This window comes from Leptopilina boulardi, unplaced genomic scaffold (genome assembly GCF_019393585.1).
Source record: "Leptopilina boulardi isolate dan_hultmark-lab unplaced genomic scaffold, ZJU_Lbou_2.1 LbouV2_31, whole genome shotgun sequence".
Lineage (NCBI taxonomy): Eukaryota > Metazoa > Arthropoda > Insecta > Hymenoptera > Figitidae > Leptopilina > Leptopilina boulardi.
In genome coordinates this window covers 2442901-2470324 of record NW_026137874.1, presented here as the reverse complement: position 1 = coordinate 2470324, position 27424 = coordinate 2442901, and the positions used below count along the sequence as shown (strand labels likewise).

At 25.9% G+C, this 27424-nt stretch overlaps 7 protein-coding genes across 12 annotated transcripts; 3 read left to right on the top strand and 4 right to left on the bottom strand.

Moving 5' to 3' along the window:
• Window positions 1–1291: 1291 nt before the first annotated feature.
• Window positions 1292–6320, bottom strand: LOC127283396 (cytochrome c oxidase assembly protein COX15 homolog). Its single transcript, XM_051308235.1, has 6 exons — window positions 6238–6320; window positions 5627–5792; window positions 5279–5408; window positions 4602–4734; window positions 3873–4503; window positions 1292–3700 (listed from the first exon to the last, which is right to left on the bottom strand). The coding sequence occupies exons 2-6, from the start codon at window positions 5774–5776 to the stop codon at window positions 3446–3448; spliced, it is 1299 nt and encodes a 432-aa protein (XP_051164192.1). The 5' UTR covers window positions 5777–5792; window positions 6238–6320; the 3' UTR covers window positions 1292–3445.
• A 120-nt stretch (window positions 6321–6440) lies between these two features.
• On the top strand, window positions 6441–8362 carry LOC127283397 (beta-1,4-galactosyltransferase 1-like). Its single transcript, XM_051308236.1, has 3 exons — window positions 6441–6656; window positions 6732–7596; window positions 7780–8362. The coding sequence occupies exons 2-3, from the start codon at window positions 6805–6807 to the stop codon at window positions 7972–7974; spliced, it is 987 nt and encodes a 328-aa protein (XP_051164193.1). The 5' UTR covers window positions 6441–6656; window positions 6732–6804; the 3' UTR covers window positions 7975–8362.
• A 1395-nt stretch (window positions 8363–9757) lies between these two features.
• Window positions 9758–13023, top strand: LOC127283394 (protein singed wings 2). 3 transcript variants are annotated; one of them, XM_051308230.1, is made up of 10 exons: window positions 9758–9884; window positions 10502–10657; window positions 10738–10900; window positions 11047–11203; window positions 11433–11581; window positions 11686–11874; window positions 12005–12163; window positions 12312–12422; window positions 12551–12637; window positions 12726–13023. In XM_051308230.1, exons 1-10 carry the CDS (start codon window positions 9856–9858, stop codon window positions 12906–12908), a joined length of 1383 nt encoding a protein of 460 aa, XP_051164187.1. In that variant the 5' UTR covers window positions 9758–9855; the 3' UTR covers window positions 12909–13023. The 3 variants fall into 3 exon arrangements, with proteins under 3 accessions (XP_051164187.1, XP_051164189.1, XP_051164188.1); XM_051308231.1 differs by lacking the exons at window positions 9758–9884; window positions 10502–10657 and having other exon boundaries at window positions 10752–10900; window positions 11126–11203; XM_051308232.1 differs by lacking the exons at window positions 9758–9884; window positions 10502–10657; window positions 11047–11203 and having other exon boundaries at window positions 10749–10900.
• Window positions 12936–14373, bottom strand: LOC127283399 (uncharacterized). The gene is made up of 5 exons (XM_051308239.1): window positions 13966–14373; window positions 13758–13822; window positions 13561–13657; window positions 13172–13444; window positions 12936–13065 (listed from the first exon to the last, which is right to left on the bottom strand). The coding sequence occupies exons 1-5, from the start codon at window positions 14156–14158 to the stop codon at window positions 13058–13060; spliced, it is 636 nt and encodes a 211-aa protein (XP_051164196.1). The 5' UTR covers window positions 14159–14373; the 3' UTR covers window positions 12936–13057.
• A 110-nt stretch (window positions 14374–14483) lies between these two features.
• Window positions 14484–16480, bottom strand: LOC127283395 (dolichyl-diphosphooligosaccharide--protein glycosyltransferase 48 kDa subunit). Its single transcript, XM_051308233.1, has 3 exons — window positions 16259–16480; window positions 15481–16107; window positions 14484–15344 (listed from the first exon to the last, which is right to left on the bottom strand). Exons 1-3 carry the CDS (start codon window positions 16392–16394, stop codon window positions 14800–14802), a joined length of 1308 nt encoding a protein of 435 aa, XP_051164190.1. The 5' UTR covers window positions 16395–16480; the 3' UTR covers window positions 14484–14799.
• A 159-nt stretch (window positions 16481–16639) lies between these two features.
• On the top strand, window positions 16640–21691 carry LOC127283391 (nodal modulator 2). Its single transcript, XM_051308225.1, has 15 exons — window positions 16640–16806; window positions 17032–17242; window positions 17312–17411; window positions 17486–17614; window positions 17694–17860; window positions 17932–18085; window positions 18159–18561; window positions 18640–18916; window positions 18992–19173; window positions 19247–19703; window positions 19780–19972; window positions 20048–20193; window positions 20277–20400; window positions 20467–20829; window positions 20911–21691. The coding sequence occupies exons 2-15, from the start codon at window positions 17082–17084 to the stop codon at window positions 21610–21612; spliced, it is 3558 nt and encodes a 1185-aa protein (XP_051164182.1). The 5' UTR covers window positions 16640–16806; window positions 17032–17081; the 3' UTR covers window positions 21613–21691.
• An 809-nt stretch (window positions 21692–22500) lies between these two features.
• Window positions 22501–27399, bottom strand: LOC127283392 (uncharacterized). 4 transcript variants are annotated; one of them, XM_051308228.1, is made up of 13 exons: window positions 27014–27399; window positions 26764–26931; window positions 26334–26610; window positions 26160–26262; window positions 25561–25731; window positions 25237–25473; window positions 24984–25139; window positions 24724–24906; window positions 24468–24637; window positions 24207–24402; window positions 23929–24129; window positions 23671–23865; window positions 22501–23606 (listed from the first exon to the last, which is right to left on the bottom strand). In XM_051308228.1, the coding sequence occupies exons 3-13, from the start codon at window positions 26496–26498 to the stop codon at window positions 22579–22581; spliced, it is 2805 nt and encodes a 934-aa protein (XP_051164185.1). In that variant the 5' UTR covers window positions 26499–26610; window positions 26764–26931; window positions 27014–27399; the 3' UTR covers window positions 22501–22578. The 4 variants fall into 4 exon arrangements, with proteins under 4 accessions (XP_051164185.1, XP_051164183.1, XP_051164184.1 ...); XM_051308226.1 differs by having other exon boundaries at window positions 27018–27399; XM_051308227.1 differs by having other exon boundaries at window positions 26334–26581; window positions 27018–27399.
• Window positions 27400–27424: the final 25 nt, after the last annotated feature.

Sequence of the window (27424 nt, the reverse complement as noted above, 5' to 3'; positions counted from 1 at the left end):
ACGTTTCACAGTAAATAAAATACAAAAAAGTAAACAAACATTGTTTAAAAAATTGTGAGTTGAATATTTTCTCGGACTCAATGTTTCTTGTGCGGTATTAAAGCTTGAAAGATAAGGAAAATTTTGATCTTTAAACCAATTTATTTGGAGTTGCAGGAAAAAAGTGAATTTTTTGCATTATTTATTGTTGTATTTTTTAAATAAACAATTGTTTTTACTTAAAAAGTGATTTTTTTGGACCTTTATATTAATAAATATTATTAAAAAAATGTTTCATTTAATTTGGAAAGGTTACTCCGAAAAGTGCTAAAAAACTCCTGGAATGGCACATATATATTATACTTGCTACCATTTTATTTTGTTAACTCGTTTTGATTTTAATGAACTCGTCCTGTAAAAAGGAAATTTAGTGCTAACATTTACATCGTAATTGCATTAAACGACTGAGCCTAAATAAACCAGCCTAAAACGCTATAATTGCTTCTAACGAGTCAGACTAGAGAAAATAACAGTCTCCTAAGTCGTCAACGGAATTACAAGATTAAAAAGATTTTTCTTTTTGTAATTTCTAAATGAAATTTACACCAAAATCAAAAGCGAAAATGCAGTGGCTCGTTTATAAAAATACGCGCGTCAATATTATTTTTATTATAATATTATTATTTTATTATTATTATTATTATTATTAATATTATTATTATTATTATCTACTGAAAATGAGAAACTTCAGTTTATTTATGAAAAACTATATCATGAGCTACAAATGTATTATATTCTACATGTGATGTTATTTAAAATAAGTGACTTTGCATGTCACAAATTTAAAGGGTGGTCCAAAAATTGAAATTCGATTGTAAATTTAAATAAAAAATGTTTTTTTTATTCATGAAATATTTAAAAGAAAGGACATTTTTTTATGTACCCTTTATGAGGGTATTAAATAACTTTATAAATTAATCTCTTTAATAATTTTTTTTGGTAAAATTATTTAAATTATAATAAAAATAAAAACAAAAGTCTAATTAATGACAATAAATTATTTTAATTAAATTTTTTTAGTTTTTCAAATTATTTCTAGGATTAAGGAAAAAAAATTAATAATACAAAGGAATTTATAAATATGAATTAGTGAAACTAAATAATAATTATTGTTTATCCAATTTGGAAAAAATATCACGTAAAAATTGGAAACGATTTCTTTGGACCATCTTTAAAAAAAAACGAGGAAGACACTTCTACGTGTATGTATATAAACATTATTCTTAAATAATTTTTGTAATGTCTTGTCGAAATGTTTTTTTTTTTTATTTTTGAAAAATAAAATGAAAGAGTTTGAGAGAAGCGTCGCGAAGATGTGGGAGACTTACGTCGTGATGTGTGTTATAGCAATATATTTATATATATAGAATATTATACTGGATCTACTTATAAAAACATGAAAATAATGTAATTGGTGGCAATTTTAAAAGAAAAACACAGCCACGGAAAGATTTGATAAATTTGGGATCAACTTCCGAACAGCAGTTCGCATAAAAAAAAAGCTCAATCAATTCTTACTTTACATATAATAATAAAAAAATAAAGAAAAAAAATTCACGAGATAACGGAGACATTAGACATTATATAGAGTTGCATTTATGTAATTTAATGAATTCATTATTTTGAGTTAGTCTCGTTTTTCGATGCTGTGCTCGAAAAGATTGATGACGCAATTACGCTGTTGTTTTTAGACTGATCTAATTGAAATTACAAGAAATATATATAAATATATATTAACTTTACTACTTAATTATTTCAATGTTTAAAGCAAAAAGAAAAGCAAAATAATAATAAAATGGTTGTTAAAGCAGCCATTTTTTTTTTTTTTTTGACTGAACAGTCTTACAAAATAGAGAAGTGCTTAAGTGTAGTTGTATCTGTATTAAGACGCTTGCTTGGAGAAATTTCTCTACGGAAATCGTCCCACAGTCACTAGTATCCTCGACAAAAACTAATGTTCAATTACTCTTATTAATATTTTTATTTAAAAAAAAAAAAAAAAGATTTAAGGTACCTGCGGCAATCTTTGCCAAAAATTAATATTAAATAAAAAAAATTTCAACAAACAAACTTTTTTATTATAAATATATTTTTAACTATCCAATATCTTTTAATCTCTCCAATTTTTTTTTTAAAAGTTACAAAATATTTTTTTCTTTTTTTTCAGAAGAGGCAAGAAATAAATTTAATAAATAAAAAAAATATATTCAAATTTTTTAATTTTTAGCAGAGAGACTCGCAGGTGGACTTTTTCTTTAATATTGCACATTATTTAAACAATTTCTATATTAAGCTTTTTGCTATAAAAAAAATGATTTTAAAAAAACTGTGTACAGTATTCATAAAGATATTTGAAAAAATGAAAATATTCAAGATTTTAATTAAGATATGAATGCATAATATATAAATATTTTTGCCTTTGATAATTTTAAAAACTATTTCCTATTACAATAATGTAACTTTAATTGGATCTTAAATTTTTTATAAGACACCAATAAAGTTACAATTATTTTTTATTCTCGTTTGACTGTATGGTGTGATTTACCGTTTGCCTCTTTATTTATTTTTTTTTTTAATACTCATAATATATACTGGTATCACTTTTGTAAAGTGCGACATGTTCTCAATGTCTCCAGGAATGCTTGTAAATAAATAAATAAATAATAAAAGTGCAATTTAAAAAAAAAAATGAGTGAAAAAAAGAAGCTATTACTCGTTACATTATATGAAAAATCAAAATTTGACTGATTGACAAAGCGTTTATATAACTGCCACTTAGATAAAAAAAAAAAGAAAAACTCGACACATTTTTCATCAACGTACATGTAGATGGAATTGAATAAAAACGAAAGAAAACAAAAATTCATCTTAATTAGATAGCAATAAAAATTTAAATAAAATTTCCAAATATTATCTGAGATAATAAAAATATTATTTTTTAAAAAATTAGACTTATTAATACAAAAAAAAATATTTGAATTTAAATAAAATTGGCGATTTCAAAAGAAAATGAATGTCGTGACTATTAGTCAGTAAATTTGGAGACATTAAAACACACTAATCACGTTTGATAATATTACAAAAGAAAAATTTCCAACTGTATTATAAATGCATTAAATATTCAAGAGTGATCACAATACACTAATCTGATAAAAGTTGAATAAAAAAAAAAATAATTTTTATAAGTGACAATTATTATAAAACAACTTAATGTCAAATAAAAATCATATAAATAGTAATAAATCACTTTATTTTGTTACCTTTAAAAATTCTTAGCGATTTACTTTTTTTCTTTTATTTTTATATTATTAAATGCTAAAAATGGAATTTCCTGTTATGTACCTAAATTAATTTTTTAATTTATTTTTATATAAAATGTAAAATTGTTTTTAATTAAACAAAATTTTTATTTTATTACTTTTTTCAAATACTTAAGCTCGTGACAGAGCCATATCATGGAACTTAAAAGTAAAAGACTACCAGATTGATGTAATGCCGCAAGAGTTACCGGTACATGATGCACTAAAGTCGAAATACCTAATATTACTTGTAAATATCCTGCACATAATGCAACTTTTATTGCCAAAGATGCTCTACCAGGTAATTTGTATTTTCTGGACATTATTGCCATTAAAGTCACTAAACTTATAGTTGTTATCCCCTGGAAATTATATTTCGAGTAAGAAAAGTAAAAAAAACTTTTCCTTATATGTTTTTTTTTTTAAAGAACTATTTTAATTTAAATGTCAGATTAACTCAAAATTCTGGGAATTAAAATTAATACGCAAAAATCATAAATATACTATTGAAATATAATAATAAAAAAAACATACCAGTATTCTGTGATCAAACTGCACTGTCGTTGGATTTTCCGTGAAATTTCTTAATGTCGGATAAAGAGCAAAAATATCATCTGGAATCCATTTATCAGCCATTTTAGGAAATGTATTGTAAATTAATCCAGCATCCATACCGGCGACAAATGCACCTGACAATGCTGTGATAAAAACCAATCCCTTTGTTCCATGTACCATTATTCTAAATCTCTTTAAGGCCTTAATTAAATTCTGTCTAATCATTGACGATCCAAAATAATCGATATTAAGTTTTTTCGCTGGTAAAATATGATCCAATGCATTATAAAGTAAACCAGTAAATAAAATAAATGCTAATCCCAAATGTGATGCTAAACGATATTGTGAAACTCTTGGTACATCCGATGGTCCATGAAAACGATCTTCAAGTCCCGATTTCACCATATACCATCCCAATAATCCTTGCATACCAATAAGAGAACCAAGTGCCAAAACACGTGTTTTCATTCCCGATTTTAACATTCCTTTACTCCAAAAATAAGCCGCAGGAACAATAAATGTAAAACCTATTAAACGACCCCACATTCTATGTGCGTATTCCATCCACCAAATTCGTTTAAATTCCTCTATAGTCATATTCGCATTGTTTCTGAAAAAGAATATTAATTCAAAAATAAATAATAATAAATAATTCAAAAGATAAAATTCATCTTCATGGAAATTAAATAAACGCAAAATTGAAATTACATTTTATATTCTGGAAATGTTTTGTATTTTTCGAATTCTTCGATCCAACCAGCTTCTGTAGTTGGCATTTTTTCTCCAAGTAATTTCCATGTAACCATGGATAGTCCAGACTCAGTGAGCCTTGTGACACCTCCTAAATTTGGAAAAGGCAAACAAAAAAAGAAAAAACATGTATTTATTTTACAATATCATTTTATTTATCAAAATTTATCACCTTCTTTCAATAAATATCAATTTGAAATTCTTTAGTGTAAAACAAAATTTTTTAATTAAAAAGTTCATTGTAAAAACGAGTTTCTTTTTTAAAATTGTATTTCTAATAATAATTTCGAAAAAATGTATAGAATAAATATATTTTAATAATAATATTGAAATAATTATTAAATTATAATTTTCCAAAAAAATATTCTAATTTGCCAGTTTTTGCAATGACTGATTTATCGTCTTTTATAAAATATATTATTGATATATTAATATAACTAAAATATATATATTAACTATTATTGTACCTTAATTGTTACATTTACTAACATTGAAAATTTTTTAACTTTTATTTATATTATAATAGTAATCGATTGTAACAATTTTTTTATATACCTATTTTCCGTAAGTCATATCGGTAACAAATTCTATAATTTTTCGAATGTAACCATAAAGCACGAAATAATAAAGCGTACCTAACACAACGGCTACAAAAACCATTCCACTACATGTAAATAACCATGAGCCAACGATTTTTTGCGATTTAAGATTTGGTTTTGTTCCGAACTGCGACGCAATTGTGCCATTTCTTCGAAATAAATTTATCTGCAGAGAATAATATTAATATAAAATAATTCATAATAAATATAATAAAAATCGCTTATTTATAATAATAATGAGACAATATTCTTGGAAAATTAATTTTAATTATAACTTATTAATTTTATCCTTTGTAGGAACAATTTATTTGTAATTATAGAATTTTTTTTTTTAATTATAACAAAATATTTTTTTGAGTATTAATTTTTGAAATAAAAAAATACCTTTTGAGAACTAGAGCCGTTCTTATGAATTAGTCCTTGTAAAAATGTGCATTTATTAGATACTGTTGGATAATTATAACGAGTAACATTTAAAAATGTTTTGTTACGATCAATTGTTCGCACGCACTGCCTTGTCACTAAACTCAACATGACTTTTCAATTTTTCCTGTGAAAAATAAATTATTTAAGAACATAATGATATATAATGTTTAGATAAATTTAAAAATACCAAAAATAAAATAATAATAATAAAACCAATAATAAAAAAAAGTTTCGTTAAGAATAATTGAAACACAATCGTTTTAAAAAATAATTGAAAATTTATTTCATTATCATTAATTCTTCGGGTATTTTCAAAACTTCTTACAGTTGTAACATAATATTTACAAATACAATAATTGTTTTCTATAAAATGTATAAAAATTATTAAACATAACCAAAAAAATAATAACATGTCAAAACATTATCTAAAATTACATTCTGAGAATAAATTTATCTGAAACTTTTAATGAATTCATTTAATTTGAATTTCAATTTTACGAAAAATGTTACAATTAATGGCTAATAATCATTAAATTATGTTATTTTTAAATGAAAATAAAAAAACTTACATCAACAGTGCATGTTGTTTTCAAAAACTGGAGCAAATGTCATATTAAGGTACATTCACAATATCCGTAAAATTGTGTTAGAAAGAGAGAAAAGATTTTTTTGTCCAATTTTTATCTCTTTTTCACTTCTACCAACTATGAAAATAAATCGATTTATATCGACAGTTGATGTGGGGTCGCCTTAATAAAAGGCGCCACCTGCTAAATTTTTCAGATAGTATTTGACAGTTCCAGTGATTCTATTTGTATTGTAATAAATATTGTAAATTATCAAAAAAAATTTCTCTAATTCTACAAGTTTCAATGTAAAATGAATAGATAAGTTTTAAGAGGTTAAACATACAAGTGAATGTGTGATTCATTACCATTTTGAAACTGAAGAATATACATGTCATTGTAGATTGTTGTAGTGCTCGCAGGTAAATAAAACAATAATATTAATGTTTTTACTTTTTGATAATAGTCAATAATATTTTGAAAATGATTTATTCAAGTTGAAATGCAAACAAGGTGAAAGAGCGTACATGATGTTAATAACCTGACAAAAGAGAAAGAGAGAGAAAAAAAATGAGAGGAATTATGAATGTTGTAAAGACACTCGTAGGGTTTCTCAATGAGTATGCCCGCGGTTTAACATTTACTATTATTACACTCTTCTTGCTCTCTTACTGCCTTCATCCTGACAGATTTGCAGCTCACTATAGTTTTATTCAAACCAAAGATATTTATATTGAAATGGAAAGATCATTTTTGCCTCGTGATAATTCTTGTGATCTTATTGTCACTGGTAAAACACAATTACTTTATCCGAATGAACATCCACGAGAAGATCCTGCAGCTTTAGCGAGACGTTTAGAAATTTTACCCGGTGGACAATGGAAACCACAAAATTGTCATTCATTATTTAATGTGGCAATTATTTTACCATATCGAAATAGACCAACACAACTTGCAATATTTATGAATTTCATTCATCCATTTCTTCAATCACAAAATTTAGACTATAGAATATTTGTCATTGAACAAAGTCCAACGAGGGAATTTAATAGAGCAAAATTATTTAATGTCGGCTATGTTGAGGCGACAAAAATCAATGACTTTCATTGCTTCATCTTCCAGGATATTGATCTTATTCCACAAAATCCGGACAATATTTATGCTTGCACAAAAATGCCAAGACACATGAGCTCTAGTGTTAATACATTTAGATATAATTTGCCGTATAATGGATTATTTGGTGGTGCAATTGCTTTAACTAGTAAACAATTTAAAACGGCAAATGGATTTGCAAATTTTTTTTACGGCTGGGGTGGGGAGGATGATGATTTCTACGAAAGATTGCAAAACAGAGGACTCACGGTTTGTTGAAAATATTATCTATAATTGTTAAATTACAAAAAAAAAGGAAAATAATTACGAAAACATATTTTTTGTTTCTGATATCTTAAATACTTAAATTTTATTACTCTTTCTCTCTGTAATCTTATCTAATCGTAAAACTTTTAGAGTGCTTTTATTAAATTTTATCTAAAATCATTTCAGATTACAAGATTCGGACCAGATGTAGCTCAATATTATATGCTTACTCACAAAAAAGAAAAGCCAAGTGTTGCACGTTATGAAAATTTAGAAAGTGGATCACGCAAATACGACAGTGATGGTCTTAATAGTCTCGAATATAAAGTTCTTGATCACGAGCTACGTCCCCTTTATTTTTGGATATTAGCGGATGTTTAAAAAGGTAGATTTCAATGTTGCTTCAGGCTCTGAACATTTTAAAATTAGTCGAAAATTTTTCATTCTTAAACTTAAATAAGTTCTAAAATAAAAAACATTTCTTTCTTTAAATGAATAATAATAATACTCTGAATAATAAGTATTTACATTCGTTATCTATTCTTATTTAAATACTTTTTAAATGGCGATAAACGATAGTCGTTTAATATTGTTTAAGGTCATATAAAAAGTAACAAAATTAAGCCTACATTGTTCAGTATTTTAGAATATTAATGAAGATTTATTTAAGATTGTGAATTTAGTTAGTTTTTTAATTAGTTTTCTTAATTCTCCATTTATGTACATAAAATTGAAATTATACTAATTTATATAAAACTAAGAAATAATATCTCGAATGATTATTCATTTAAATTTTATTACAAACGAAAAGCATAATTTGTTCATTTATGAATTATTTATTTATGAAATATTTACAAAAAAAAAAATAATTTTATATTTACTTGAAGTTTTAAACGAAAGTACTACAAAGATGTTTTTTAAATCCGTTAAATTAATATTTATTACTATTTAATTGAAAAACATTGATCTACACTAACGTTTAAAACTTCAGAGTGATTTTTTATGCCAAGAAGAACATTTTTATGTTTGATCTCAAATGCGACAAATAGACTTTAATAAATTATTAATAGATGTATGTATTATTAAAATCAATTACTCGTGTAGTGTTAAAATTCTTTATAAAAAAAAAACTAAATTATCATCTGTTTAATTAATATGAAAATATTTATTGAAAAATATTAGTAATTTTCTTTTATATTTTTACAATAAATTAAAAAGTACAACTTATAAACATAAGTTTATAACTCAAAAAAAGAAGCTTTGAACAATTTTTTGATATGTTCTAACTAAATTATAATTAATAATAATAATTAAGAAAATATCTAAATTAATTAAATTAATTTAAAAAAGTGCCGTTAACAATTAATTAATAAATATTAATATTTAATATTTTTAAACTTATTTTTCAGAATAAAAAATTATTTTTTGTGTAGAAAATGAAAATACCTTTTAAATATTTTTTAGGTAATGTAAATTTTTTTTATTAATATTAAAAAAGATAAAATATTGGTTATAAATTTCTTTGCAAAAAAAGAGGAATAATTTTTTAATTTAAATTTCCAACTAAAAAAAAATCTATCACTATCAAAAAAAATTACTTTAATAAAAAATATATATTTTTAATAATATATAATACACGTGTATTTAGAATTTGAAACGATGATGCCATATCTTTTATCGTAAGCTAAATATTTTAATATTTATTTATGTACAAAAAAATAATATTTATTTAATTTATAATACCTCGAGACAAGCAAATAAATTAAAACACGAATTTGCCTGAGTGATTTCTAGTTGTATTCGAAAAAAAATTGTAGTGATAAATAGAAATACAATAGACAGTAGTTTTCAAGAATGATGTGTGCAATATCAAATAATAAAGATATGTATGAATGTTAACAATAAAAAAAAAAAATAAAAATAAAGTTCGATTTATACCAAAAGACATTGTCTTATATTATATCTCATCTCATACTAATGGTCAATTTAAAACTCTTTAATTTATGTTCAAAATAATTTTTTTCTAAATTATTCCTTTAAAACAAAGAATCTCCAATTTTGATTCACTTTTATAAATTAAAATTTCATTTTAACTTAACGTTACAATTATTTGCATTTCTATTCGTTTTATTTGCAATGCAGCATATATCTTGTTTTAAAGTAGCATTTATTCGTTTGGTACTGAAGCACTTTTGCTCAGTTTACTTTGAGATTTTCATCTGAAATCAGTGTTGCGAAGAAGATAGTTTTTTTTTCATAATAATGATATTAAACAATTCAAATCATATAATGTGAGTAATGATCATCTTTTTAAATAGTATTTTTTTAAAAAAAAAGGATTAATATTTTAGATTTAATTTAATTTAGATTTTAGAAAAATATCAAAACTTTTATAAATTAGGGAATATTAACCAAAAATCATAATTTTTTAAATTAAAAACGACAGTAAATAATTAATTTTTACTAAATTAGTAATAAATTTAATTTAAAAAACAATATTTATTTTGTACTATTTTAATTTTTGTTGAAAAATTAATATTTCTTTTGTATGAACTATTTTTTTATTTTTTGCAAAAAATTTAAATGACGTGTGGAAGAAGAATTATTTACAGAAAAATTTAGAATTCACAAGATAATTGCTTTCTAAACTATAGTTTCTTTAACTTTTTAAAATGTAACCCAAACTGTTGTTATCGCAATTGTAAATAAACGATTAAAATCCTCTAAAGTAAATTAAAGAAGACTGATTATGGAGAGGAAAAATTTCATGAGATGCAGTTGAATTAATTTAAAAAATTAATTAACAATTTAATAATTTACTATTTTTAGTGTTTAAAAAAGAATTCAGCTTGTTTTTGTAAATAAATAAATTTTAAATTTTATTAAAAATTTGTAACTATTATTGCAGTATATTATTATTATTTTTATCGATGAAATTGAAACACTTGTGTGGAATTCATGTTTGTGAATTAGAAGCCACAAAATTAACAGATGTTTTTCCTCTTTGTCGATTTAAAAAAGATCATTTAATTTGTCACGGTGGAATTGAATCATGGAAATTTGGGTAAATATTTAAATTATAATGTATAATTTACTATTTAATATAAAAAATTTTATATTTCCTAAAGTTTTGTTTGAATTTAGATCAAAAAATTTACACAGTTTAACATTGTGCGATTGGCCGGAAATAAATTTTGATTCAGAGAGAATTTTACAATATTTTCCATCTCTGAAAAATTTGTCTATTATTAATGGTAGTATTATAAATATTTCCAGTCCTTTTCCAGTGGAATGCCAAAAAATAGAGGTAATTTAATAATAATTTCATTTTCTTTTAAGTATTAAAACTATTATTTAATACAATAAAAAGAAAATTGTAATTTAGTTATATTAAATAAATTTTTAATTAATTAAATTTATAATTAAACATAATATTAAATATTTTAAAAATAGAGACTAGAAATTATTGGAACGAAATTACAACAATTTCAAGAGGGAATTTTTAAAAATTTATCATCACTTCAAATTTTAGATTTAAGATATAATAGTCTAAATGAAATAAATCCGGAAATTTTCAATTTATCATCTTTACAGTTCATTTACCTGTTTGGTGAGCTCACGTACGCATTTTCTTTATTATTTTCATAATTAAAAAATTAAAATTTAGAAAATACCATTTAATTCGTTTTTTTTGAAATTTAAATGATTTGAGTTTGTTATTCGCTTTCTATTTTTTTTATTGTATTTATTTTTTTTCGCATTATATTTTATTATATTTTTGTGTATTTACCTGAAAATAGAGTAGAAATAAGCAAATTTAAATGTATTTCTTCTTGAAGGAAATCCTTGGAAATGTAGAAAGGAAATGTCATGGATTCTTGAATCAGGAAATTATTCCATTGCTAATAAAATTGATGATAAATTTGATTTACAATGCTCAGCTCCATACGATGGACGACCACTTGTTCCGGTGGTAGAAATATTAGTAGTAAGCTCTCTTCCTGAAATATTATTCAAAATTAGAAATTATTTTGTTAAAATAATAGTAAAAAGTAGATTTTTAAATTAATTTTCTTTTTCTTATAAAAATAGGCTCTAAATGATGAATGTAAACAAACTGTTTGTGAATGTCAATTGACTTATGTTTACGGACGAGTAGACAGGCAAATTCAAAAGCAATTAATGGCTTTTGTTTCTGTTAATTGTAGTAATCGAGGATTAACAGAAATGCCACCATTTTTACCGGCCAACACGACAGTTCTTCAACTTTCGGAAAATGAGGTATAAATTTATAAAGAATAAGCAAATAAATAATTTTCCAAAAAAATTTTTTCAGCTATTATTTTTCATATTGGAAAAGACTATTGATTTTAAATTGTTTTTAAATGTTTCGAATTTTTTTTAAATTTAGATTACGGACTTGACACCTTTGAAGGCAAATCCTGTTTATAAGCGAGTTTTAGATCTTTATTTGGATTTTAATTTAGTGGAGACTGTTAGTCTTCTCGATGGATCATATTGGCTGGAAAACTTTCGACTTCTTAGCCTCCGCAATAATAAATTAACAGATGTTCGTTAATTACGATGTATTATAATATTATCATTATTATATATTGGAATATCTTTCATTACTAAATATTATTTATTTATTTTATTATACTCTAAAAAAATCTACTAATTTTTGTATTTTCAAATTTAACTTTTTTTTTGTATTTCAGCTACCAACTTATGCCCTAGAGCATGTTTTACCTCATAGTATAAATTCAGCTCGTTTATATCTTGGTAATAATCCATGGAGATGCGATTGTTTGTTTACTCCAGGATTTCAGGTAGAAAAAAATTGATAAAAGTTTTCATAATTTACTAATTCAAACTTATGCCAAGTTTTTTTTTCAATTAAAAGAGTTTTTGTTTTGATAATTTGAAAAAATGGCTAATAATTCTTAAAATATTTTAGGATTTTTTAATTCGATTTGCAAATTTAGTAAAAGACATCAATGATATTCGTTGTTCGGGTGATGCAAGTGAAAATTCCCATAAACAGGTATAATGTAGAAATAATTAAAATATTCTATTAAATTTCTGTTATTTCAATAATATATATAATTATATTGATTTTTTTTTTTGCCTAGATTCGAGAACTGAAAAGAACTGAAATTTGCATTTCACCGGACTATAATTACTGGTTGCCTTTGGACATTTTAAACATTATACTTGCATTGTTAATATTTCTTGTCATTGGAAAATTATTGTATGATTATTGGTGTTTCAAAAGAACTGGAAAACTACCTTGGATAGTAACGAAAATACCTTAATGTCTTTATTTATATTAAAAATTATTACCTTTTATTTTGTAGTTTAAAGTTGATTTTCATTATTATTATTATTATTATTATTTCACCAATAAAATAATTTCCTTGTTAAGTTCTACTTATAAATTTTTTTTTTATTTTTCCCCAAATCGTTAAGTTTCTATTAAAAAAATAAGGTAGTAAAATTAATATAAATTAATAATTTCATTAAAATTTTGTAAATTAATGGTAAAAAAAGAAAATTCATTTAAAATCAAAGACTGTACCTTCCTGGAGAAAACAACTTTCATTTGATTCAGAAGAATCGCCAACAACCTTAGCCCAAGAATCAATGCTCATATTTTCGGAAATTTTCATTTCTTGTAAATTCTCATTTGACTCTGAATTAGATTTCGAGTTTTCTTCACAATTTTCCATCAACATACTTTCCTCACTTTTTTTTATCGTCTCAACTACTCTCGTCAAAAAAGAAAGAGATTCGTCTGTTTCAATTTCTTCATCATCATTCTTTGACATTTCAACTAATTCATTTGTTCTCTCTGAGAATTTAGATTCATTCAATGATGCAGAAAGATTAAATTTTCTTTATTCATTATTTCATTAATAATGAATTTTATTTATTAAACATATTTCAATAATATTGTTTTCTCGTCACCTTTTACAAGTTCCTGTGTGTTATTAGATAAATTTATTCCTTCTTCGGAATCTTTTTTTGATACCAAAATATTTGACGTGTTACATTTTAAATTCTCCTGAAAATTAAAAGCACCTTTTTAAATCAAATTATTTAACACAGAATTTTTTTTATATCTAATAATTAATAATTTTTTAATTATAAATAAAAGCACATACATCTGATATAATTTCTGAAGAGTTATCCAAATTTACATTCGAAGATTCATCCACTGATGAGTGAACTTCCAAATTTAACAATAAAAATTAAATTTTAAAATTAATAAACCAATATTTATTAATTTCAAATGGAAATTACAAATAGGATGTTAATGAAAAAATTAAATGCAATAAAGAAATATTAAAAATAAAACTTAAAAATATTTACCAATCTCAAGATTGTTGGATAATTGTAATTGATCAAGAAGATCTTCTGCCTGATCAAGAACAGATTCCATTTCACATAAAAGTGGTGCAACTTTTGGATATTTCTTGTTAATAACCTCCCATACTTTCTCAAAATCTTCAAGATTCATTATCGATCTGGGAGGCGAAATTTTCGTGTAATTAGATTCAGACATTTTTTTTTATTTACTCTTATCCCTCTTATCTTATTTTATTGCAGTTTGACAGATTTGAGGTTATAAACAAAAACAGTTTTTATTTATGAAGGTGTGTTCACACGTTACAATTTTTGACATTTATTCGCTTTGGAGCACTTTTAGAGGCAAATTTAAAATTATTTCTTGTTATACATATATATTTTTAAAAAACTCAAATTTTTAAACATATATATATATATATAATTATATATAACTTGAACATTTTATTAATTTATTTTTTATATTTACCATTATATGTGTTTAATGTTTTTGTCATAGGTAACTTTTATTCAAATAAACTCGATTTTTCTTAAAAATGTGTTTTCTTTTATTTATCTTAAAAATACCAAAACATGCGAAGTTTTTGAATTCGATGAGGTATGAAATCACTGTGTTCAATTAAAAAAAAAAAAAAGCTATATTGTTTAACATGTTCTCTTAGTCTTAGCTCATTTTTAAAATTAAAATAAACTTCTTACAAATGTTTTTTTGTAAAGACTTAACCAGTCCAATGAAATTGTAAGGAGGAATATTTTTTACGCCTATTCACGCAATTGTATCAGAGAACTAAATAACAATATTGTTGAAAACAAAAATTTTTTTTTTTTAATTATAATTAGTTACTCTGATTTAGATTTAGTTTCTTCCTTAAAATGTAAAAAGATGAATGAAAACAGAAACACTCCTGCCATCATTGAGAAAGCGCTAACATAATATGGATAGGCACTGAGTATAAATCGTTCATATTGTGTATGTTGTAAAGGTCGAACAGAAACCTGTGTTGTACTATACAAATGTGTTAATCCAATGCGCGTATAGTCAACTTTAAATTGATAAACACCATATACATCAGGAATAGTAAATCTTGCTTCATATCGACCATTACCCACTGGTTTCATGAGCGTTCTTACAAATGGATCAATTCTTACAAATTCCAATTGCACATCATTTGCTTCATAAGGAATCCAATCTTTTCCAGATAATTCTTCAATGTTTACGGAATAAACAACATCGTCCATTATAGTATAGGATGCAGGTGGTTGTATTTCACCAACACGATGATGATCTACTCCAGAGACTCGAATAACTCCCTTCTTTTTAAAGACCCAATTAGCCATGGCTTTTGCAACAACTTCATTGCCTGATAAGTCATACTTTTGTCCTCCTAAATAATAATATAAATATTAGTCAACTCTTTTCTTCTATTTAAAAAATTCAAAACTAGTTTTACTTTTGAAACTAATGTACAAGAGCAAACAAAAATTTTATTGTATTACATATAATGTAAAATATAGTACTACCTAATGATTTTTTCACAGAACTTGTGAAAGCTTCATCACTGAAGAAGTATAAAGAACCAGAAAACAAAACTCTAGCATTGTTCCTAGCTTGAAGAGCTGCAATTAACAATGTATTTTTTCCAACAGCATGAGGATATTCTTTAACTGATTGTTCTGAATGATAGGAATACGCTGAACTTGATGCCGTAAGTAATCTAAGAATTAATGGATTATCAGGATCAGCAATCAATCCAGTTCCTTGATAAAGTAGAGGAGGAATCGATTTACTTCCAACAATTACTGGAGCATCTATTAAATTTGATGAATCTGCTACAATTGTTGTGTGATGTCCAATGTCTGATACATCATAATTCATATGATCAATTACTGTAGCGCCTTCTTCATCAATTTCAAAACCACATTCAGATGCTAATTCTCGTAATGCATCACCAGACTGTGATGATCCCGCAACTAATACATTACCACCTCCATCAATGAAATCAGTTATTGCATCAACATTTAACGAACCTCCAAATTCTTCAACGGAAGGTGCAAAAATAATTAAATGCTTGTACAAATATTCTCCATACTTAGATAAAAGTAAATTAGAATCGTCGGCTAATTTAAAAGAGAGATTATAATCGTTTTCTGAAACAAATCAAAAAAATTACTTTTTATAAACTAATATTGTATGTGTATTTAAAATGGTTTAATTCAATAAAATTATGTTTTATTATTAATATTATTTATAGTTAGACAGTATAGTTTAAACTGTACATGAAGAAGCATTTTTTCTTACCTTGTAAAAATTTAAAAAACAATGAGTGTGTTTCTTTTATTGCTAAATTATCCAGCAAAACCAAAGTAGGTCCATCGGCTTTTGCCCAAGCAAAAATATAAAATAAAAATAAACAAATACTTCTTGCCGAATTCATATTTCTAACGCCGAAACAAGTTTGCCACGAGTTAACATCAACGTGGGTTGACGTGGGTGATGAGACTACAACACATTCGTACCCAGGGTTGGGAATTATGGAATTACGGTTGGTTTCCATTGTCTCCAGAAATGTCCAGTGGAGACAATGGAAACCAACCATAAAAAACATTCTTTATTTCACTCACTCTTATGCGTTACCATGACAACCATACTTAAGTAATTGAGCTGTGTCCGCACCCTAAACGTTGTGAAGTCACCTATTTTTTTTGTGTGATATAGGTTATGTTTTCAGTTTCGTTTTGATCTCTTCGAAAAAACGATCAACACTAGGTTGTTAATTCATCGTCATTATTATGGTGACGTTGAGATTTAGTGAAGAAAATTTTCAACTATGATGTATTATTAATAAGGTAATTTTAAATATTATTCTCCAAATTATTAATAGATATACAATACCGGCAATAATTATTAGTTCCTTAAAAAAAATTCTTTCTTTTATATTTTGACAAATAATAAAGTTAGATATATTTATTAAAAAATCATTATAGAGCTTATAAAACTACCCCTAAAATAATTAATTTAATTCAATATTTTTTAAACATTGTATTGTATTTTAATAACGAATATTTTTACAGTTGATCATAATTTATTTTCAATTTGGAAATTTTACCTTTGGATCAGTCACATGATAATTAACAAAATGAAGGGCTTCTTTGGAAATTTATTGAGTTTTGTTTCAGTCACGATAATTTTAATACCATTTTGTATCGCTGAAGATATTTTAGGATGTGGAGGATTTATAAAAAGTCATACTGACATAGATTTCACTCAAATTCGTGTAAAATTGTAAGTAATTTTAATTTTTTAATTTAATTTCCTAGTCATTTAGTAAATAATTTAATAAAAATTATTTAGATTCACAAAAACAGGAAGTGTAAAAGATTATACCGAAGCAGCTCCTAACAGTGGATATTATTTTTTACCTCTCTATGATAAAGGAGAATATGTTTTAAAGGTAATTATTTTTAATACAAGTTACATTATTATTCAATTGTAAATGTCTAGTAATTATGTTTATTTTTTGATAAGGTTGAACCACCTCAAGGTTGGAGTTTTGAACCAACAGAAGTTGTACTAAATGTTGATGGATCTACGGATATTTGTAGTCAAGGAAAAGATATAAATTTTGTTTTTAAAGGATTTGGAATTACAGGCAGAGTAAGAAGACAAATTTTTTTCTTTTTACTTTTATTTATGTGATATAAAACAAAATTTTTAATATTGATAAATTGCACAGGTAATTAGTAAAGGTTCTGACTCTGGACCAAAAGGAGTAACAATTTCTTTATACAAAGATAGCGATAAAAGATCACCTTTTAGTTCAACTATTACTTCTCAAGACGGAAGTTTTTATTTTACTCCAATTCAACCTGGAAATTATGTTCTAACTGCTAGTCACCCACAGTAAGTAATTTAGATTAAATATGTACTGTACTGATGACAAATTTATTTCAAAAATATTTTTTATTTACTAGATGGATTATAGAAAAGAATACAGTAACGGTTATTGTACAAGAAGGAAATACAAAGCTTCCCGATGATAGTTTAATAGTTTTTGGATACGATGTTAGTGGCTTAGTTTTAAGTGACGATGAACCCGTCAGTGGAGTATCATTTCTTCTTTTTGGGGTAAAATATTTTTCTTTTTAATTATTATAAACTGTATTTTTCAATTATTTAAGCATAAAATTGTATTTTACAGAATGGTCATGTAAAAAATTGTGAAACAGGTTTTATAAAAGAATGGACATCTGAAAAACCATTGTGTCATGTTAATTCGGATGAAAACGGTAAATTTACATTTCCGTCAGTTTCCCATGGAGATTATAAAATTGTACCTCTTTATGCTGGAACTCGTACCAAATTTGACGTGCAACCATCTGAATTACGATTTAAAGTTAATCACGATAGTTTAATATTATCTCAGAATTTCAAAGTAACAGGATTTACAGTTAGTGGTTTGGTATTGGAATCTACTCAAGGAAAACCACTAGTTGGAGCTAAAGTTTTTTTATCTGGAAAAGAAGTTGCTGTTACTGATAAAACTGGAAAATACAAAGTAGATAATATCAAGTCGGGTCAATATCTTTTAAAAGCTGAAAGTCGTAAGTTTAAATAATGTAAAATCTATTAATGTTATAATCAATTATATATGGAAATAATATGTTTCTCTCGCCTCACAGAAAACGTAAAATTTGAAGAGAAGCTCGTTAAAGTTTCTCCAAGCTCTTCAGAAATGCCTGTAATAAATCCGTCATCATATAAAGTCAGTGGAAAAGTAACTTTGTCTGCAAAAAATGTACTTCATTATCGTAAAATTTCAATTAAAAGTGCTGCTTTACATTTTTATACTGAAGTTGAAGTTGATCCCAACAGTGGAGACTTTCATGTTTTTCTTGCACCTGCTAAATATCAACTAAATGTTGTTGTTACAGAAGAAGAAAATAACAAAGGATTACAGTATGTTAAATTTATTTTTTACTGACTTTATTGATTTTTTTAAATACTTTTAATACCTTATTATTTTGTTAACAGATTTTTCCCTTTGCAACAAACAATTACTGTATCGTCAAAGTCTCTTGATAACATTAATTTTTTGCAACTGAAAGCAACATTGAAAGGTCGAATCAAATGTTTAGAAAATACAGATTGCAATCAGGCATCTATTACTTTAAAAGTTCTCGATGGAGTAACTGTAAAAACTGTACAAGTAAAAGGTGAATAATTTATTTTTTGATTAAATTATTTGATATTTTGTGTGTGTACATAAATGTAAAAATTTTTTTCTAGACGCAAGTGGAATGTATGAATTCTCTGATGTATTGCCTGGTCAATATGAAGTTTTAATTGACACTGATGTCTTCTGTTGGGAAAATTCTACTCACAAAATAATGGTAACTTCAGAACAAGCAGAAATTAGTCTTTTCCGACAGACTGGATTTTCTGTCACATTCATTTCATCTCACGATACTGACGTTGAATATTCAATTCCTGGAGAAACAACCAAAAAAATGTTGATGTTAAGTAAGGGAAGTTCAAGGCATTGTGTACCAAAAACTGGTGAATATGAATTTATTCCAAAGAGTTGTCATAGTTTCACAAAAGCATCATACAAGTGGGATACCAAAAATCGAATGCCTATTATTCTCACATCTGCCAAACATAAACATAGTGGAAACATCATCAGTTCAGTTACTTTAAATGACATTAGAGTGACAATTGAAAATGATGTTGGAGACCCTCTTACGTAAGTAATAAAAAAATAAAAACCAACACAGAATTATGCATAAATGCTATAATTTGAAAAATTGATTTTTTTATAGACTTGGACCTTTAAAGTACGTTAAAGAAAACAACGCATATAAATACACTTTTGAATTCGATGCCATTGCTGATAATTCATATGTTATTGTGCCAAAATCTGAAATAATGTTATTCAATCCTCCTTCGTTAAGAATTTTAGGAGAAAATGACTGTAATAATAATGTTGCTTCATTTAATGGTGAATTAGGAAAGGTTTGTTAATTTAGTTTTCTTTTTAATAATAATAATGATAGATTAGTTTTTTAATTAATTTAATTTTAATTGCAGATTATTAGTGGTTCAATAGTACCTAAATTGGAAGGAGTAACAGTAGAAATTTTTGGTAAAGATAAACAAATTCCTTTACATACTTTAGTTACTCAAAATGATGGACAATACAGAATTGGTCCACTTAATGGAGACATAGACTACAGGTATTTTTAGCAATATCAGTATTGATGACAAAAGTGAAAATAGTTTCTTAATGAATTTCATATTATGTATTTTAATGTTTCAGCGTAATTGCCACTATGGAAGGATATATTGTAACCGGTCCTGATGCAAAAGGAGTATTCTTAGCTCATAAATTGGCAGAAATTGATGTCGAAGTTTCTGACCAAGTAGATAAAAAAGCATTACAGGTAATTATAGTATAAAGGTTTTTCTGCAAATATATATACTTAATCGAAATTTTTCTATACATTCAGGGTGTTCTCTTATCATTGTCGGGAGATCAAAGTTATAGAAAAAATAGCATCACAAATGAAAATGGTCAAATGACATTTAAATCTCTTTCTCCTGGAGAATATTATCTACGTCCTATGATGAAGGAATACAAATTTAATCCTGCTTCAAAAGTAATCAATGTTGAAGAAGGCTTGACGGTTAAAGTGAAACTTTCAGGAAATAGAGTCGCTTTCAGTGCTTATGGAGCAGTTACTTCATTGAATGGAGAATCAGAAGCGGGTCTTTTTGTTGAGGCTCAAGGACAATCAAATTGTTCCAATTTTCTGGAGGAGGCAACAACAGAAGAAAACGGCAATTTTCGCATTAGAGGCCTCCAACCTTCTGTAAATTATTTATTTATTAACTTTGTAATTTTTCTTTTCACTATTATAAAATGCAACTTGAAATGATTTAATTTTTTGCAGTGTATATACGCAATTCGTTTGAAGCATGGGGTAGAAGCTAATGCAAATATTCAACGAGTATTACCAAGTTCAATAGCCGTTCAAGCCACTGAGGACGTTCATAATCTTCGATTAATTGCTTTTCATCCAATATCACGTACAGATGTTTCTGTATATGTTGTTTCAGCTCAACCTGATCATTATCGGTCCTTAAGAGTAAAACTTTGCAGAGAAGATATACCCGATTCTCCAATTCACGTTGCAAAAATAGATAACAATCAAAAAATAAATAACAACTATAATGCAGGATTCTTGATACATTTCCCCCCTCTGCAATCGGATAATAAAAGATATTTTGTCCAATTGGAATCTTCTTTATCTCAATTCTCGCACAAGTTTACAACTATTCCCATTTATTTTGAGGCCAATTCATCATTCAAACATGTTAAATTAAGATTTGATGCAGAAAGAAAAAGCGATCAAGGAGATATCAATCAATCATCTGTTATTGCACTACCATTTATAATTCTGGTTGCACTTGCATTTTTTAATAGAGAAAAATTGTGGAGCTGGTTGAATAATGTCACGGAAAAATGGTCAAAACATGTTCCAGCATCTAGGACTCAAGTGCAAGTCATTCCTATTGATCCAAGAGCTGATGACATAATTGTTGAGCAAATAATGAATATTAATAAACGAAAAATTAAAGTTCGTAAAACTTAAATTTTTCATTACTGAAATATGTACATATAATTATAATTTAAAAATTGAATAAATAAAAATAAAAATTTGTAAAATACAATATTCAAGTTTACATTACTTAAAATTATCATTTGCCAAAAATTATAATTTAATGTTTTGTTAACGATTAATAATTTATGTTTTTAAAATTAAGTTTAAAAAGGGTAAGATTAGAGTACTCACAATAAAAGTTGAGTCATTATTTTTATTTAGATAATAACATTTATTTTTTTGGTAAATTTATAAGTGTGAATTAAGTGTTAGCCAAAATCTCTTTTTGAATTAAACAATATATATTTTGAAACATTATTCTAACGTATTGTAAAAAAATTTAATTTCTAATTTTATATCTATATATCTATTTTCTTTTTAAAATTATTATTAATTAAATGACAAGTTACATTTGTAATTTAAATACAGGGATCACAGTCGGTCCCTTTTTTTTACACCAAATCTCCTTTTTCTCCTTTTATTAAAAAAAATCATCTAAAATACCTAAAATCATGAATTTTCACCCCATTTACATCTTTATTCAATTAATGACTATTTTTTATATCACATTTATGTATAAGTAAAAACTATTCATTTATAACTTTTAAATAGCACGTTTAATGCAAAATAAATTTTAGAAAATATTGTCAGTCCCTATATGTATAATTCTAATTTTAAAATTGTATACGAATCATTTACAAAACATTTCAAAAAAAAAATATGGTACAATGTTTTTAAAAAATAAATAAAAACTTTCGAAAAATATTAAAAAAATCTAATCACATTAAAACAGATGTATAAAAAAGAAATACACCTTTTTCTAAAGTAAGAATTGATTGATTGAATCCCTTTTACGATTAAATAAAAAATCCACTGTGATCCCTGAAAATATAATATTTTTAAAAAATTTCAAAATGACCTAACTTATTTTTATTTGTGTAAATTTAGATACTTGATTTAAAAACAAGTAATATCTTTAGCGTTAAGTTTTGGTGGTGAAGTCTTACTGTCGCAGTCCAAGTCCATACCATATGGTACTGAATTTGACATAGTCTTATCACTTTGGTTGTCTTCTTCATTAAGAATGTTACACATTATACGATCATCGTAAAGGGAAAATCTAGCTGCTGTTTGAGAAGACCGTCCTCGTACTTTTCTAACCGATGGAGGTAAATCACCAGGTGTTTTTATCCGCATATTTGGATCCTTTAAAATATTGACACTTGAACCAACGTTAAAAACTTGATTAAATTTATTTATACTTTTTTGTTTTGTCAAATTATTTTCGCTCTTTTTATTCCTCAATGGAACAAGCGGTAATGTTGATGGTCTTTCACAGGGAACTGTGCTGTCGTTGCTGCACTTTTGATTTCCAACTTGACTTGTATTTTTGTCGTTTTTATCGAGAAAACTAGCCGAAGCTGAACTTATTTCATTAACATATTTTCCTCTTGATGAAAGCGTTACATTTGTTTCGACTTTAGATTGCACTTTTTGTTTCATGAGTAAATTTGACTTTGAGTCTTCTCGGTCTATTTGACATTTACTGTGAGAATACAATTTGCTATTAGAAAGCAAATTTTTAAAAGTAGACCAACCCGCAAAGCCCTTTTTACGTGGACTTTCTTGAGTAGAGGATTCGTAAACGTTGGTTTGTTTCAATTTATTATAAGACGGTCCTCCACTTTCAGAAATAACATTTTGAACGTAAGGAATAGGAGTTGCTGGTCTTATTTGAATTACTTGACTTGTATTTTGAGCTAGAAAATCTTGTGGTATAAGAACCTGTGTCTCGGCAGTTAATCTGTATTGATCGCTGGTTGAATGTTTCGATGATTTATCTATCAAAATGTTGCCATTGCAAGCAAGTTGTTCCATGGAATTCGATTGAACCATGAGATTGCGCTCCATGCAGGGATTTCTACCCTGATAAGGTTGAAGAGTTTGTGTATGTGAATACAATACCATTTCGTTGGAATTTTTACCTACGAAAATATTTAAACGTTTATTTTAAGAATTTATTCTCATAACTTATTATTTCATACTTACAGTGTTCGTAAGTGATATTATCCATCGGTGATAACGTGACTAAATTGACATCGACATTATCGTCTTGAAATGTATGATGTGTTGATTGTGCAGTATTAGGGTGATGAGTTTCAGTATAAAGACTATTTGTAGTTGAAGGCACAAGTCCACAGTGAGAATTCATCATTGGGCTTCCATCAGTAAAGTACACTGTCACTGAAAAAATAAAACAAAAAACATTATCTAATTAAAACAAAAAAAAAAACAACTCAATAATACCTCGATGTGATTGCAGTTCTGTTAATCTTTCTTCTATGCATAAGGCAGTAAGGCGAGCTTCTGCATCTGCATCCCAACAATCCTCCATCGTTTCTTTTATCAAACGAACTCCTGATTTGTCAACCAAATTTCCTTCTAACAAGGGTCTGGCCTTGTTCCGAGAAACAAGAATTTGCATTTGTTCAAATGTAGGATGCAATCCTGAAATATTATTTTATGAATTTATTTAATGAATTTATCCAACTATAAAAGTGAAATAAAAGAAAAAAATACCATACCAATTTCTTTTTCAAAAGGAAGTTTATATGACGGTATTTCAGAGCCAGATACATAAATATCAGAACAACGAGATACAATTTCCCATAATACCAAGCCAATTGCATATATGTCAATTTGTTTTAGAGAGCTTTCGCAGTCTCTTAAATTTACAGCCCCTTCTAGTACTTCTGGAGCCATGTACCTAAGCGTTCCTACCTAAAATTGAAAAGAAATAAATTAATTAAATCTGTTTAAATTATATTATAAATTGTAATACTTACGTCATTAATGGACTTGGTTTCAGCATGTTGTTCTTCTCCATTCACATAATACTTTGAACCGGAGATTTGAACTGCCAATCCAAGATCACATATGCAACAAGTTCCATCGGCTTTGATCAAAATATTTCTTGAATTGATATCTCTGTGCGCTATACAAGGTTTTATTTTACCTGTAATAATTAAATTCGTATTATAATTTGCTAAAAATGAATTTTTTTAAATATGCACAATAAGTATTTTTAAATTAATACTTTACCATTCTTGTGATGATCTGTATGTAAATAAGCAAGACCTTTAACAATTGAGAGACTCATTTTACAAAACATTAGCCAATCAACAGTATGAGATCGCAAAAAATCCACTAAAGTTCCACCAGATGCAAAACTCAAGACTAAAAGATATTCTATATTGCCTTCTAAATTAATTCTTTCATCAGCACCTATAAGTGTTAAATTATTAAATATTTCTTTGAAACACAAAAAAGTTAAATTAATTAAATCATAAAATATTAAGTACCATAGTATTTTAATAATGAAGGATGCTCCATGAAAGGAAGGCAATAAGTATCCTTCTCATTTTGAAAATAATGTTTGTAATGCGCTGGATAAATTTTAACAGCAACATCTTGATCTCCAATGCTACCTTTCCATACCGAACCATATCGACCTTGACCTTTGTAATATTATATTCATTTAGATTTTTTTTTTATAATACTAAAGATAATTTGTGTCAAAAATATTTTTTTAAAGAAAATAATAATATTACTTACCAACAATTGTTGCTAGCTTTAGATTATCAAATGTGTAGGTACCAGTTCTAAAAGCTGAACTATCTGAGTATTGATCACAGTATGGTATAGAATTTCTAAATCTCAGTGCTCTATTTTTTTTATATACTTTACATATGAAAACACTTATAGAGCATATTATAATTAAAGTGCAGGATAAAATAGTTACGGTAACTAATATCCATTTTTTAGAGTTTGACTGTTCCGAATAATCCGTTGCTGTAAAATAAAAACATAAATTCAGTATTTATAAATATTCGTATTACAGTATTTCAATTAAACTGATAATAATAAAATAATTTATACTTGTTGAAATAGGTTGGAAAACATTATTTTGACCATGATCTGTTATATTGATGTTACAATAGTCCTCACGACAACAGCAAAATTTTGTATTATTTAACGCTTTTGTTGATTGTTCAAAAGCCACGCATTCTTTTGTTCCACATTCTTGATATCCAGATTGTTTCCAGCAGCCTAATTTACAAAATAGAATATTTTTTTCAATGAAAAATGAAAATATTACCCTACGAGCATTTAATATTGTTAAATTGCTTTATTAAATGAATTTCATTTTTCTTTCAATTTAATCTTGAGAAAAATTGTTAATCCTACCATTTTGTGATTTTATGACTCGTCAGTATTGTTTACATTTAAAGAAATTCAAGACAGCTGATCACGTGTACTATGTTTGCACGGGGTTCAAAGTTCTTTAACTAATAAGCCGCTGATATAATTGGTAATCAAAATGTAAACGTAAAAACTATTTACTATCATTAATTACAAATTCAGTTTAATTATAGACTTTTTCACAAAAACTCATTTTTATAAATTAACATTACTTTCTTAATAGTGAAAACTGTAAAATCCAGCATCAAATTTTATTAACATAAAAAATAACTTGCCTTGCATAATAATAGTTATTTCAGTACCATTTCCAGTCTTATTTTCTTTCCATAAGGTATAACAAAAATTTTCACATTTTTCAAATTTTATTTCATTGTGTCTCTGAAATTAAATATTTAATTAAATATTTATAAAAATGGAAATTAAAAATTAAAATTTAAATAAAATAATACCTGATAACCAGCATCATCATTGTTATTCGAATCATTTTCAATTACATTTTTATAATTTTCTTTTGAAAAATTTTCTGTAATTTTCTTTCGACTGACACATATTCTGTTTGCAATAATACATTGAACCAGTAATATTACTAATATCGTCAAAACAATAACTCTCATTGTGACACTTGAGACTCTTAAGGAATCCACTTCAAACAAGGCCTTCTTTTTTATTGACTGACATTTCTCACCATAAGACCTTGCTTTTGAAACAGAAGAGATCTATATTCATCTTTATAAATGTAAATCATATTTTATATTATTTAGTTAGATGAGAAATCTATTTTTAAATTATTACTTTTATAAATTTTATGTTTTAATTTTTTACATAAATAAAAACTATAAGAAATGATATCTATTTTTATTAATATTACAATTTTATTACCTTTAACAAGAACGTTCCAAAGTACACAAAAAAATTATATATAACATCAGACTTTGATGTTAATATCTCATGTCTTTAGGCTTGATTTTTCCAATTTATTCCATTTTTAAAGTGTAATTAAACTTTTGAATTCACTTATATGTGTATTTTAACTGAAGTTTTCAATCTCTAGAAAAATAAAACAATTATACATTATTTATCAATAGGAGTCTTCCTTTCTTATTAAGTTGACATTGATAAAATCACGCACTTACACAATTGTTTGCAATTTGATGCATTAAAATGAATAAATAGCAATATGTATATACTATTAAGAATTAAAAAAGTTAAAACTTTTTGGAGCCGGCGTCAAAAATGAAAAGCGTAACCAAGACAAAAGGTTGAAGTAATGCGTTAACATAAATATTCTGTGTGTCACACACTATACTTGTGATGTATTTAACAACGCATTATGTATTTTTCACAAATAACTTTCTCTGTATATGAATTGTATTCAATTATTATTACTTATTTATACAGAAATAGTCTAATTTGAAGAAAAATATTCAAAAATTTGTTTCTAATAATACGAATATGTCAGAGCAGTAATTATGTGATGAGATTTAAGGCCTATGCAGAATAGAATTCTTAAAATCACAAACGAGATAAGTTAGAGAAGGAT